The following is a 12,370-nucleotide window of genomic DNA, read 5'->3' on the forward strand; positions in this document are numbered from 1 at the left end:
AGGGGGGTGGTCTCAGCAGGATCTGCTCAATGACATCAACTGGCTGGAGCTGAGAGCAGCCCACCTAGCGCTGTGCCACTTTCAAACTGAGTTATCAAATCACCACGTCCTTTTGTTGACGGACAATGTCACCGCCAAGGTGCATGTCAACAGACAAGGGGTACTCGTTCCAAGATTCTCATGCGTGAAGCGAAGAAGTTGGGCCTCTGGGCGGAACAATACCTGCTGTTGCTGTGGGCGAAACACATTGCCGGGACATCCAATTGCAAGGCGGACTGGTTAAGCAGAACAACAATAGACCAGTCTATTCATTCTTCACTTAAAGGAGCTTCTGGAGGTTCTGAAGGCCCTGGCTGAATCCCTGCCTCTGGCACCACATTTTCTCTAGCCTCCTCACTATCCGACTTGAGCGCCAGCTGCACAGGCTGCTGGCGCAGCACCACACCAGCCTCCTCGTTGGAATCAGCTACAATCTTTACAGGCTCCTGACGGGCCACAACACAATATGGCGCCAACCTGCATTGGCTGCCAGCCACTTAGACGCTGACTGGACTTTTTTTGTACTGTGCGCCAGATTTATTGTCAAGGCCTATGGTAGGGTGAGCTGGGGCTGTGCTGGATAGATAGATAGATAGATAGATAGATAGATAGATAGATAGATAGATAGATAGATAGATAGATAGATAGATAGATAGACAGGGATCTTGAACAGGACTACAGCCCCCACCCACCCAAGGCCCGTAAGCAGGCAGAGCCTGTTTCCAAGAGTGCTACAAAACGCACCACGCAAACTACAGGCCTTCAGCTTCTCGGCCATCAAAACGGTTGTCTGATGATGACAAGGATGCTAAGAGATGACATAAGGTTTAGAGAGACACTTTGCCTTGGCTTAACAGAAGGCCTGGGCCACAGGTCATCAGATGGCATCTGCATCTGAAACACCTGCACCTCGCTCCAATAAGTATCCTCAGCCTTTGACAGAGGATTCCCAGACTTGTGCCTCAGGAGCTGGTGTCCCCTAACGACCAGTGATTGGGGGTCCTCAAGGGGATCCTGCAGTTTTGCCCGCATGTATAGAGGTTGAGATTCACGTATCTCCATCTACGAGACCTCCTCCCCCTAAAGCGACATTTACCCCTACCACGGCGGGGCTCCGTGCCGGGGAGGGGCTACAGCTGGGTCTTTCTTTCGACATTCAGACCCTAGTATCTGAGACAATATCGAAAATTCTAACAGCTGCAGCTCACCAAGTAGCCCAATTTTCTTCCTTGCCGGCTATTCCTCAGTTGCAGGTCCCGACATATGTGGATCCAAATTCTGATTACTCATGCCAGTAGGATTCCATTCATAGTGAGGATTCCTTGTTGGATGATGATGACTACAGAGACATGGAATTCTCCAATGACGATGGGATGTTACCTGATAGACTGACTTTTACAGGTCTCTTCCATTCCTCCATCTTCAAATCCTTACTTCATAAGGCCAAAGTAACGACTAATGTTGGAGTATCAGAGGGCCAGTCTGACCAACAAGGGGCATCCCATCTTCATGATGAACTGTTTACACTTCCTAAAACCGAGCAGTTTATTCCTTGCCCCCAGCGTTTCACGGAGGTGATACAAAGACCATGGAACGAACCCTGTTCCCTAGTGGCACCAAATGGTCATGACAAAAAACGTTATTGTTCCGCTCCAAACCTTCAGGATTTACTTCAGTTGCCTACTATAGATGCCCTGGTGGCTAGCTTGACTTCCTCCTCTGTCCTCTCCAATGACATAGTGGACAGATTGAGGATCATCAAGCGGCTGCTTGGGCCATTAAAGTCGTTACATCGGCGTCCTTCTTTAATCGGGCATCGTTGATATGGCTGCGACAACTACAGGAACGGCTGCTGCCAGATGACACTAGACTACACCAGGACATTAATAAATTGGTGGCAGCCACTGAATATTCTGCATCTTTAGATGTGGCGAAATTTGCTTCTCAAGCCCTAGCTTCCACTTTAACATCTTGACGCCCCCTATGGTTACATCATTGGAGGGAGGATATCAAATCTAAGTGGAACCTTACGTCGGCGCCAACATGCCGCAGCAATTCCAGGGCCAAGGTGCATCTCCTGGCAACAGTCTGCCTGTCCTTTCGCTGGACAGGTGGACTGTCCATAGAGAAGGGGTGTTTTTTCCAAGAGCCCCGGCGCATCACAGTCACAACAGATGCAAGCATGTTTGGCTGGGACGCTCATCTTCTCTCCAGGGTTGCCCAAGGACGTTGGTCTCCGGCGGACCTAACGAATGATATCAACTGGTTGGAGCTACGGGCAGTCTATCTTGCCCTATGTCACTTCCAGTCCGCCGTGGCAGGCCACCATGTGCTAGTGCTAACGGACAATGTGATCACAAAAGTGCATGTGAACCGAGAAGGGGGCACTCGCTCCAAACTGCTCATGGACGAGACAGCAAAGATGCTAACCTGGGCAAAGATGCACACAATCTCCCTCAAGGCGGAGCACATCTTCGGATCAACCAATATCCAGGTAGTTTGGTTGAGCAGGACTCAGATAGATCAGTTGGAGTGGCATCTCCAGCCTTCTCTTTTGCAAGAGCTGTAGCAAAAGTCCAGACATCCAATTCTCGATCTCTTTGTGCACCCAAAGAACACACAACTACCAAGGTTCTTTGCCTGATTCCCGTGGCCAGGGGCCGAAGGATGCAATGCTCTCCACTGCCCCTGGCCTCGGGGACTCAATGGCCCCAGTTGACTGTCTGGCACTTGAGAGGATCCTCCTGAGGAAGGACAATCTCTCAGGGAGGATGATACATAGTATACAGGCTTCCAGATGTGTGTCAGTGAACCAGATTTACAATGCCACCTGGAGATTGTTCGGTCTTTAGTGTTCTAAGGCGCATATCGACCCGACCAGCGTCAGTGTCTGAGATTCTTGAATTTTTGCAAGAGAGTTTAGACAAAGGACTGGCCCCCAACACCCTTTGACGGCAAGTTACGGCCTTGCATACTGTTCTGTCTGGTGATGATGATCATCTTCTTACCCAACAGTCAAGGATTCGGAGTTTTCTTAAGGGGGCAGCTAATCTCCGACCCCCGGTCGTACATCAGTATCCTACATGGGACCTTTCCTTGGTCCTTCAGGCACTCATGTCTTCCCCCTTTGAACCATTGGGATCCATGAGCCTCAGACTCCTGACTCTTAAGATCGCCTTCCTGGTGGCAATAACCTCAGCCAAACGGGATTCAGAGATAGCAGCACTGTCAGTGCGGGAAGATCTCTGTATCTTCCATTCGAACAGAGTGGTCCTGGGGATGGATCACTCCTTTCTGCCCAAGGTAAACTCCTGGTATCATTGCGCTCAGGAGCTTATTCTACTGGACTTCTGTCCGGACCCGAGACAACCTTTGGAAGAACAATGGCACACCATGGACGTTAGGAGGGCCCTCCGCAGGTACATTAAAAGGACGGCACCTTTCCATAAATCAGAGGCCCTGTTCCTTTCTTTCCACCCGTCGTCATTGGGCAAGAAAGTATCCTCTTCCACCATCAGTTGCTGGCTAATGGCGTGCATTGCAAAGGTGTATGCACTTAAGAAAAAACCCTTAACGGGGAAAATTTTGGCTCACTCAATTAGAAGCGCAGCTACCACCGCTGCATGGGCCACCCAAGCTTCTGTTAGTGACATTTGCAGGGCGGCCACCTGGACTTCCTTGACACCATTTATCCGCCACTACAAAGTCGACTCCTTTGCCTCAGCTGAGGCATCCTTCGGATGGCGCATGCTGCAGATGGTCCACTCTACTAATGCCACCCGGGAGCCTCCCGCCCATCATTTCACTAGTTTGGGTATATCCCACGCTTTGTATTTTCCAAACAGCGCGCTGGAGAACAGACGTTGTCTTACCTGAACGTCCCTTCTATGCACGCTGCTGGAGAATCCAACCCACCCTATTAGGCTTCTGTCCCTCAGGTCCGGGTGGATCTCTTCACACAGTCTCATCATCTACGCCTTTGTGAACAAAATGGAGCTCAGCCGAGCGGAGGAGGCCTGGTCAAGGAAATTTAAAGAAATACACACTCAGTCTCTTGCAAATAGACAAAGAATAACCCACGCTTTGGATTCTCCAGCAGCGCGCATATAAGGGACGTTCAGGTAAGACAACGTCCGTTTCATAGTTCTTGTAAACAATAAATTTTGGTGGTGGTGGTGGGACACCTCATTCCTGAGAGCAAGCACTGTTACAGTGAAGGTATTCTTCTGCATACCTATACCCAATATATGACATTGTTTAATTGGAAAAATCCTACAGGATCAAATAGGTCAGGCAGATGTTATGGGAGACAGGTGTTCCCTGAAGTAATCCGGTCCTTTGAATATAGGGCTTTATAGGTAACAACTAGCACCTTAAATTTCACCCAGAAACAAACCGCAACCATTGCAGCTCACAAAGCAGAGGCAGAAGTTACATGGGCGTACCAAGACTTGAACATCACTGTTCATAGTGCTACATTCTGGCCCAGTTGAAGTTTGTGGATGGTCTTCAAAGGGATCTATGATGCACTGAATGGAGAGACTAAACTTATATGCACTGGATATCTTATACTGTATATAGAAAGCCTTTAAATTGAAAGATGGCTTTAAAACTGCACTATTGAACTATGCATGATTTCTACAAATGATATCTTGTGGATTTTCTTTCTAAGATAATGTTTACGTGATCTGGGATTTTACCAAGAGAAGATAGTTATGGGGGAAATTGGTCAAGGAATGGGAATCTGGGTTTGGTGATGAAGGTCTGCAGCATGAACTAATGGCAACAGATATTTGCAAATATTGCTTTTTAAAAAAAAAAGTGATTCTCAGGAGGTAAATATACTTTATAATATATTCCATGTACGTTCAGTGAAGTCATAGAAAAATAAAGGCTATATAGCACTGAACGTTTTATAATTTCTAGAAATCTACAATATTAGCAGTCAAGTGATTAGTTTTGTAATTTGGGATAATTATTTGTTGGCAATTGTAACAAGGAGAATTTGTCTTGTCCATTTTAGGCAAGGGCAGCCAGTGTATTCCATTCCTCCAGGTGGGTTTAGACATCCATATCCTGCCTTGGCCATGAATGCCTCAATGTCCAGGTGCGTTCAAGTGGGAATCTGGGTCTAATTATCTCTGAACTAGCAAAACTGTATCTGTGCATCCTGTGTTAAACTAGGATCAAGAACTCACACACCCATCTGTTATCTCATTCTGTTATCTCAGAAATTCTAAATGCTTTATGTCTTACACCTTACATATCTGGAGATATTCATTTTCATGAAAGAAGTAGGCATTTGTGTAAAGGCAACATGCAATCTGACCTGATGTGGGCCAGATAGCAAGTTAACTGTCACTGTATCTAAAGGGGATACCAAATGAACAGCTTATTGATACTTGAATTGCTATAGTTTACTCATTAGAAGCAAATTTAAGGGAAATAAATTTACTGAAATAAATTAGTAATTAGTACTGTCTAAAACAGGGGTTTTGAAAACTTTAAACGTATTATTTTTTTAAAACCTATATTTTTTAAAGAACAAATCCTTGAACCCCTGATCAAGAGTGAAAGTTCTGTTATTAGAAAAGTGGCTATGTTCAAGTGAACTTTTTGGCTGGGGGCTTTATTTTTTCATGGGACCTCCATCAAAGAACCATTAAAGATTCCATAGAACACACGTGGAAGGGCATTTATGCCACATTGATGGCTTATATAATCTTCATTCTGGTTATGCTGTTGCCATTTTTCACCTTCATGATTTTTGATTTCTCTACAGTTGAGAGTCTCTACAGTTAAGGTGCTAGATTTGGTTCATATACCCATTTGACTACATAACTAATTTGGTGACCCGGATGTGTCAGTCTTAGTCCAATCCACATCACGATGTTGTTATTGCAGGGATAAAATAAGGAAATGAAACTCTTCTGTATGACTTGATTTGGGGAAAGGTAGTAAATCAATAATTTGCCATTTTGGATCTCATTTTTGAGAAATTGACTTCTAATCGACAGAAGTCCGAAAAGGAGAATGAATAGAAATTTCTAATAAGGAATAAAAATAGGCATCTCTTCTCTTTAATTTTTTTTTAAAATATATGGATTATACACAAGAGAACCAGAATCTGTCCATGTAGTTCTCTCTGCCTTAGCAGTTAATGCAATAAATTGGTTATTCATAAGTTGGCCTTCTGTTATTGCCATTGACCTTAGGTTTTTACTGTTCCTTTGGGTGCTCTGGCAAGATGCCAAAGAAATAGAAAAAGTGGAAGGAGTATGAAGAAATAATAAATAGATGATCCATAATGATGAAAATAGTTGTGAGAAGCATTTGTTTTCAGCATACAACCTTTGTGCTTCAGCTTGATGTCTAGCAGGTTTTCCCCTCATATGGTTCCTCCTCCTGCACATGGAATTCATCCCTCAGGAATCCCACACCCCACCATCGTGTCACCTATTGTTAAACAAGAGCCGACCTTGCCCAGCCTTAGTCCTGAAGGAAGCTCGTAAGTAATAGGTTAGCTGGCTGCTGCCTGAATGCCTTCGTTGGTGGAATGTCTAATAGGGAAACAGTTGCTATCCATTTATTATTTCTTAACATGTTTTACAATGTACTTGGATACATGTATGTCTTCGCAAATTCATGATAATGCAACCTTACTGTGCACTATAAAATTCTTCCAACTAATTTAATGAATATTTTTGGAATGCATTATTTTTCTTTTATTCTTTCAACGTAGTAAAAAGATGGAAAGAAATAATGCAAAAGGATTAGGGCTCTGACATTAGCACAATGAACACAACAGAACCAGATTTAGCATGAGGGGAGGGAAGCTTGAAAAACAATGATCAAGTTCAAAAAGGGTCAGATGAGCCTCCAGCTCTGTGGAGAAAAACATTTCCCCACAACATCCCTGCAGAAAAGGCAGTTAAGCAATGGCTGGGATAGTTGCTCATGCCTCTGATTATAAGCTGCGGGCCCCTTCCTTCCCACATCTTCTCTGTCTGTTACATGACTCTGAAAATGGAGCTATTATTAAGGACTTTGAAAGAAATCCAGAAGTTCTGCCCTGCATGCTTTTTCTAACTTGTTTAAGCAAATGGAAACAACAATCTTCTCTTCCTTGAACTAGACACCAATTTGGAATCATTGACTCATCTTAAATTAGGTAAAATATCATCAGGCTTTGTTAACATACAATATGGCTGGGATAAATTGGATAGAGCAGATAACTCTCTTCATTGCAAGTTCTACACAAGTGCACTTCACCCACATAACATTTATGTTATGAACTGTTGAGAACAGCCATCATACACTGTATCTTATTCCTCCATCAGCCGTTAAAGGTACGGAATATTGCATACTATAAAAATAGACGTGTGAAATAAAACTTCATTAAGCAGCTAACCACTTCTAATAGTGACAGAGTTTGTTAGAAATAATAATCCTTCACTGTGCCTCATGTTTTCTGTTCCTTGTTGGTGGAAAGAGAGTGCATAGATAACGTGGATTATGGGACTAATGAAAAATATGGCTCTTCCAGAAAAACACCGGTTATTGTCAAAAAGGAAGAGGAGAAGAAGCCCCATATAAAAAAGCCTCTGAATGCGTTCATGTTGTACATGAAGGAAATGCGCGCCAAGGTTGTGGCAGAGTGTACGTTGAAGGAGAGTGCTGCTATCAACCAGATCCTAGGAAGACGGGTATAAGCACACTTTTTTTATTCTCCGCTCCATTTGTGTCATGTGCTACTGACACATTCAAAATTCGCTTGTTGTGACTAATGTTCTTATGCTGTTTCAAAATCCCATTCTAAGAAAGTTTAAAGTCCATCTTCTGACCAGATAGAATAGGTTGTCAGTTATCTGGGATTATAAACTCTGAATTTAAGAGTATCTTGTTTGTTGAATAGACTGAGGATGGAGGATAAACCAAGAATCAGTGAATGTTAAGAAGTCCAAATATAAAATGGCTCAGAAAAAGATGTAGAGCAGAGGTCCTCAACCTCTGGGCCAGTACTGGTCCATGGCTTACTAGGAACCAGTCCGTGCAAGCAGCAGGCGAGTGAGCAAAGCTTCATTTGCATGTGTGGGTTCTATCCATCCCCCTTCCGGATTGTGGCAAAATTGTCTCCATGAAACTGGTCCCTGGTGCCAGAAAGGTTGGGGACCACTGATGTAGAGAATGTTGGCTGAGAAAGAGGACCTGAAGCATTTAGAGGAACAGGAAAAACAAAAGAAAATGGCAGAAACTCTGGCACATGTCTATTCTGAAGCAACATCAAACTCCAAAGCCAGAATACAGTGGATGGGTAAGAATGCGTAAGAGCAAGAGTCAAGGTTGCAAAGTGGGATAGAAAAGAGCTGGATCGTGAGAAAGAAAATGGATAATAGAGAGTGTGTACCATAGGATTGAACAACTTTTTTTCCATTCCACCAGAATAGTTTTTATTTTGGTAAGAAAGATGTGCTGGCCTAGCAAGATTTGGCAGGTTGTATACAGGTGATTCTTGTATACATCTGGGCTGCGTAATTCTGCCTAGTGTTGCCTGTTGCTGCATTATTGTAATTTTCCAATCATAGATTGGTAGGAGTTGATCAGGAAAGAGGAAAAGAAATATAAAACTTTCTTAACATTGACTTGAATTAAGCTGTTAAAGCTTTGTTTGTAGGTTTAAGTTGCTACAAATATGTATGTGCCTTCAGTTATTTTCTCAGTATGATGTTGAAAGTGGAATGATAAAATCAATCAACATTTGAGTTCTTTTGTATAAAGAGTACCATAATTTTAAACCATCATTTAAAGCTTTATTCCATGTTCCGACTACAATATATTTTTCTGTGCTTCAGTGGCATTCGTTGTCCCGTGAAGAGCAAGCCAAATACTATGAGTTAGCACGGAAGGAACGACAGCTTCATTCTCAACTGTACCCTACTTGGTCTGCCCGAGATAACTATGTAAGTCATAATTGCAGATGTGTATGCTTCAATAATGGTACTTCTAATCATCATGATCATCATTCAGATTCTGGGATCTGAACTCTGCATCTATAGATTCACAATCCACTGTACTATAGACAATTAAATATTTTTTTCATTTATGGTTCATTTTTCAGAATTGTCTTCAAAGTTGAGTTGTAAACTGTCAAGCGCTGGGGAAATCAGGAGATTCAGGCAGTTTAAATTAGTTGAATTTGTTCAGTTCAAAATTATTGCAAGCTTAAGCTCTCTACAAAAATCTGAGCTATTAACTGTCAAGGGAAAAAAACAGGAATTAAGAAAACATTCAGTGTGGACTGAACTTAGATCTCTTGTGGGTACGCAGAGACCCATGACTTATGACGCGTTTGACCCCTCCCTCGGGCTCAGATTGGTCATCTTCTATATAAACACCCAGAAGTATGTGAAGAAAACACAAAGAAATAATAATGTTAAAAGCTGGGAATAGGTAAGCAATTCCAGCAGGGAATAGCGAGAGACTCAATTAGCTGCAGTTGCCTTCTGAATATTCAGTGAATATTTGCCCATGCGTTTCTAAAATGATTTAAGGGGGATTGAAGAAGGATCTAGTAGGAATTGATTAAAATTAATCATAAGGTTGTAGTGTGCAAAACTCAGTTTTTCAGAAAAAATCCTAATAATCCCTTATTTGGGCAAACTAAGATATTTAAAACAATGATGAAGAATCTGTTGATCACTTTTGGGAAAACATTTTTGTTTACTCTATCAACATTTGCCTTTATTTGTTGCTTAATGGAAATTTTTCATAGTCACCATATCTTCAGTAAAGTCAATAAAGAATAAAATTCTCATAAAATAGAATTGCCAAATAATACCTTTTCAGAGCATCTCATTATGAAGTCCCCAATTTTCTGTGCTTTTGTTTTCTTTTCCCTAAATAAAATTTGCAGCCAGAGTTGCCATTTTTTGTTTCTTGACACTCCATATACGTCTTTTGAGACTGTTTTTAATCTTGAGAATTTAATTTACAAAAAATGTATTTCTGCTTAGTGAATAATTATAAACAGCTATATAGTTGGTTTTAAAATGAGTTTATGAAAGCAAATGTTTCTGTTTTTAGATAGTCTTTCTGCAATATGTATTTAATTGGATGAACATCTTTTTATTATGGCAGTCTTCTTCACCATAAATCATTAATGACAAAAAAAAGCACATGCTGTTGTCCAGTACAGTGACTTATTCAAATAAAATTGTTTTGCATGGCATTTATCTCCTTAAGTATCATAAGTTTTTAAATAAATTTACAATATGATTCTGACTTTCAGTAAATTTATCCTTTTCAGGGTAAGAAAAAGAAAAGAAAAAGAGAGAAACAAACTCAGCAACACATCCAGGAAACAGGAAGTATGTATCATTGCCACTTGGTCAATCTGGTCCTAATCCATCAGTCTGGTCCTGATCGAGTGTAATTATCCCACCTACCCATCCCCCCAAACAGAGGAAGTGGGCGAGATCAAAATTGCTATTGTTTGTCTTGTCTTGCAGTGTCTCCTAATTGGGTGATGTGTAAATCTATCAAGAAACCTAGTTTCCTAATTCCTAATCTGGGTAGGAATTTCAAAATGGCATCAAGGATTAAAAAAAGAATAGATGTTGACGGGATAGGGGGGGAGGAGAATATAACTCCCAAATTGTTGGTTCCTAAAAACAAAATTCAAAGAGAATGTAAACTGGCTTCTAGACAGTCGGCATTAAAAGAATAATACTTCTGGTGCTGTGGCTTTGGTATGGTCCTAACTACAATGCTGACTGGGAATGGCTGCTTTCAGAATAAATACATTTTTCAACCAAGGAAACAATCTGCTTTTAATCATTTCAGCCCTTTCCCTATTTGGCTGAAAATGTCATCTGCCATTTACATTAGGATGGTAGATTTGGAATTGCATAGTTTATGGCTCCGTCTTTAACCACTCTCTTTTTAGCCTAACCAGCTTTTATGAAATTAAAATAGATTAGGATAATTTCAAGTGTGGTGAAAAGTAGGAGACAACGAAGGAATCAATACACCTTTGCCCTCTTTGTTATTAACAGATCCAATGGCTTCGAAGAGCAAGAAGCCCTGCATGCCATATCTGTCAGCTGACAAGTCCTGTGACAGCCCTGCATCCTCTCATGGCAGCATGTTAGATTCTCCAGCCACTCCTTCCACTGCCTTGGCATCACCCGCAGCGCCCGCTGCCACCCACTCTGAGCAAGCACAGCCCCTCTCCTTGACCACCAAACCTGAAGCCAGGGCTCAGCTGTCTCTGCACTCGGCGTCTTTCCTGCCCAGCAAGGCTGCTTCCTCTTCCTCAAGCCTCACCAGCCAGTCTCCTCTCCTCTCCAGGGCTCTGCCCTTTACCTCCATGCCCCCCACGGCTCTTCTGACTTCGCCTCCGACTTTTGCAGCCATTTCGTCTTCTCAGGCCGCCCTGGCTATGTTGCAGGCCCAGCCGCTCTCCTTGGTAACCAAACCAGCTGAATGAGGAAGCTTCCCCAACACCTGTCTCCCTGTTAAAAGCCCCCAGTTGAGATTACGAAGCAAACAAAGCCATTTATTGGTCAATATTTGACCCTTTCTGAACTCTTCTGTAAGGTGACTCTTGAGGAAGAAAGTGCTCTACTCTCAGAGTTGTTTTCAGTAGTCTGTCTAAAGACCATTTTTTTTATTATTATTTTTTAAAAACCTACCACCACAAGAAAAAAAATACTACTTTTTAACAAAACCCTGAAAAGAATGAAAAACAAAGAACACAAGCCAAGTCCTGTGTTTCTGTCAGTGCCTCAGGCATGTAGACTTGTACAGATGGATCATCTCTCAATGGTGTTTGCATGTTTTGATATCTTGCTAACTTTTGCTATCTCCCATTCCCTTGGCAAGACAATGTTTTATATGACTTTTCCCCTCATCCCGCTGTTTCATTTTTTTTCTAAGAGACTTGCAATATGTACCAGAAGACACAGTACCACAGAAATATAGTACCTCACTGTCATATTCAGAACTGCCGAGCCTCGGGGAGGCCAAATACATTTCTTGTAATCTGGAGTGACTGTCCGGGATAATGGTAGGACAATCCATCCTATTTCCTTACAGAATTATTTTCTGTAGCAGGCAGTAGGGGAATAGGCTTTGGGAAATTCCATGTTATTTTTAAAAAGGAAAATAAATCTGCGTCCTAACTTACTGTGTGAGAGTATTCAATGAAGAATTTACATTTAATACATCTTGCACTCTGCCCCTCCTTTTCCCTTCATGAGTATGGATGAAGAGGAAAAGTGTTTGCAACTGATGCCTTTATATTAAGATTGCCTAGCCTGTTGGTTCTGTC

At 42.2% G+C, this 12,370-nt stretch overlaps 1 protein-coding gene across 1 annotated transcript in view; it reads left to right on the plus strand.

Moving 5' to 3' along the window:
* The window catches only part of TCF7L1 (transcription factor 7 like 1), a 91,516-nt gene extending 79,325 nt beyond the window's left edge, over positions 1 to 12,191 (plus strand). The window contains exons 7-12 of the mRNA XM_070952203.1: positions 5,063 to 5,146; positions 6,404 to 6,547; positions 7,586 to 7,745; positions 8,892 to 8,999; positions 10,346 to 10,406; positions 11,094 to 12,191. Coding sequence (XP_070808304.1) covers positions 5,063 to 5,146; positions 6,404 to 6,547; positions 7,586 to 7,745; positions 8,892 to 8,999; positions 10,346 to 10,406; positions 11,094 to 11,527 — 991 coding nt within the window. The 3' untranslated portion in view covers positions 11,528 to 12,191. The remainder of the gene's footprint in view (positions 1 to 5,062; positions 5,147 to 6,403; positions 6,548 to 7,585; positions 7,746 to 8,891; positions 9,000 to 10,345; positions 10,407 to 11,093) is intronic.
* Positions 12,192 to 12,370: the final 179 nt, after the last annotated feature.

Source organism: Pituophis catenifer, unplaced genomic scaffold, assembly GCF_029215685.1.
Source record: "Pituophis catenifer annectens isolate HBS135680 unplaced genomic scaffold, rPitCat1.0.hap2 SCAF_12, whole genome shotgun sequence".
NCBI classification, from domain to species: domain Eukaryota; kingdom Metazoa; phylum Chordata; class Lepidosauria; order Squamata; family Colubridae; genus Pituophis; species Pituophis catenifer.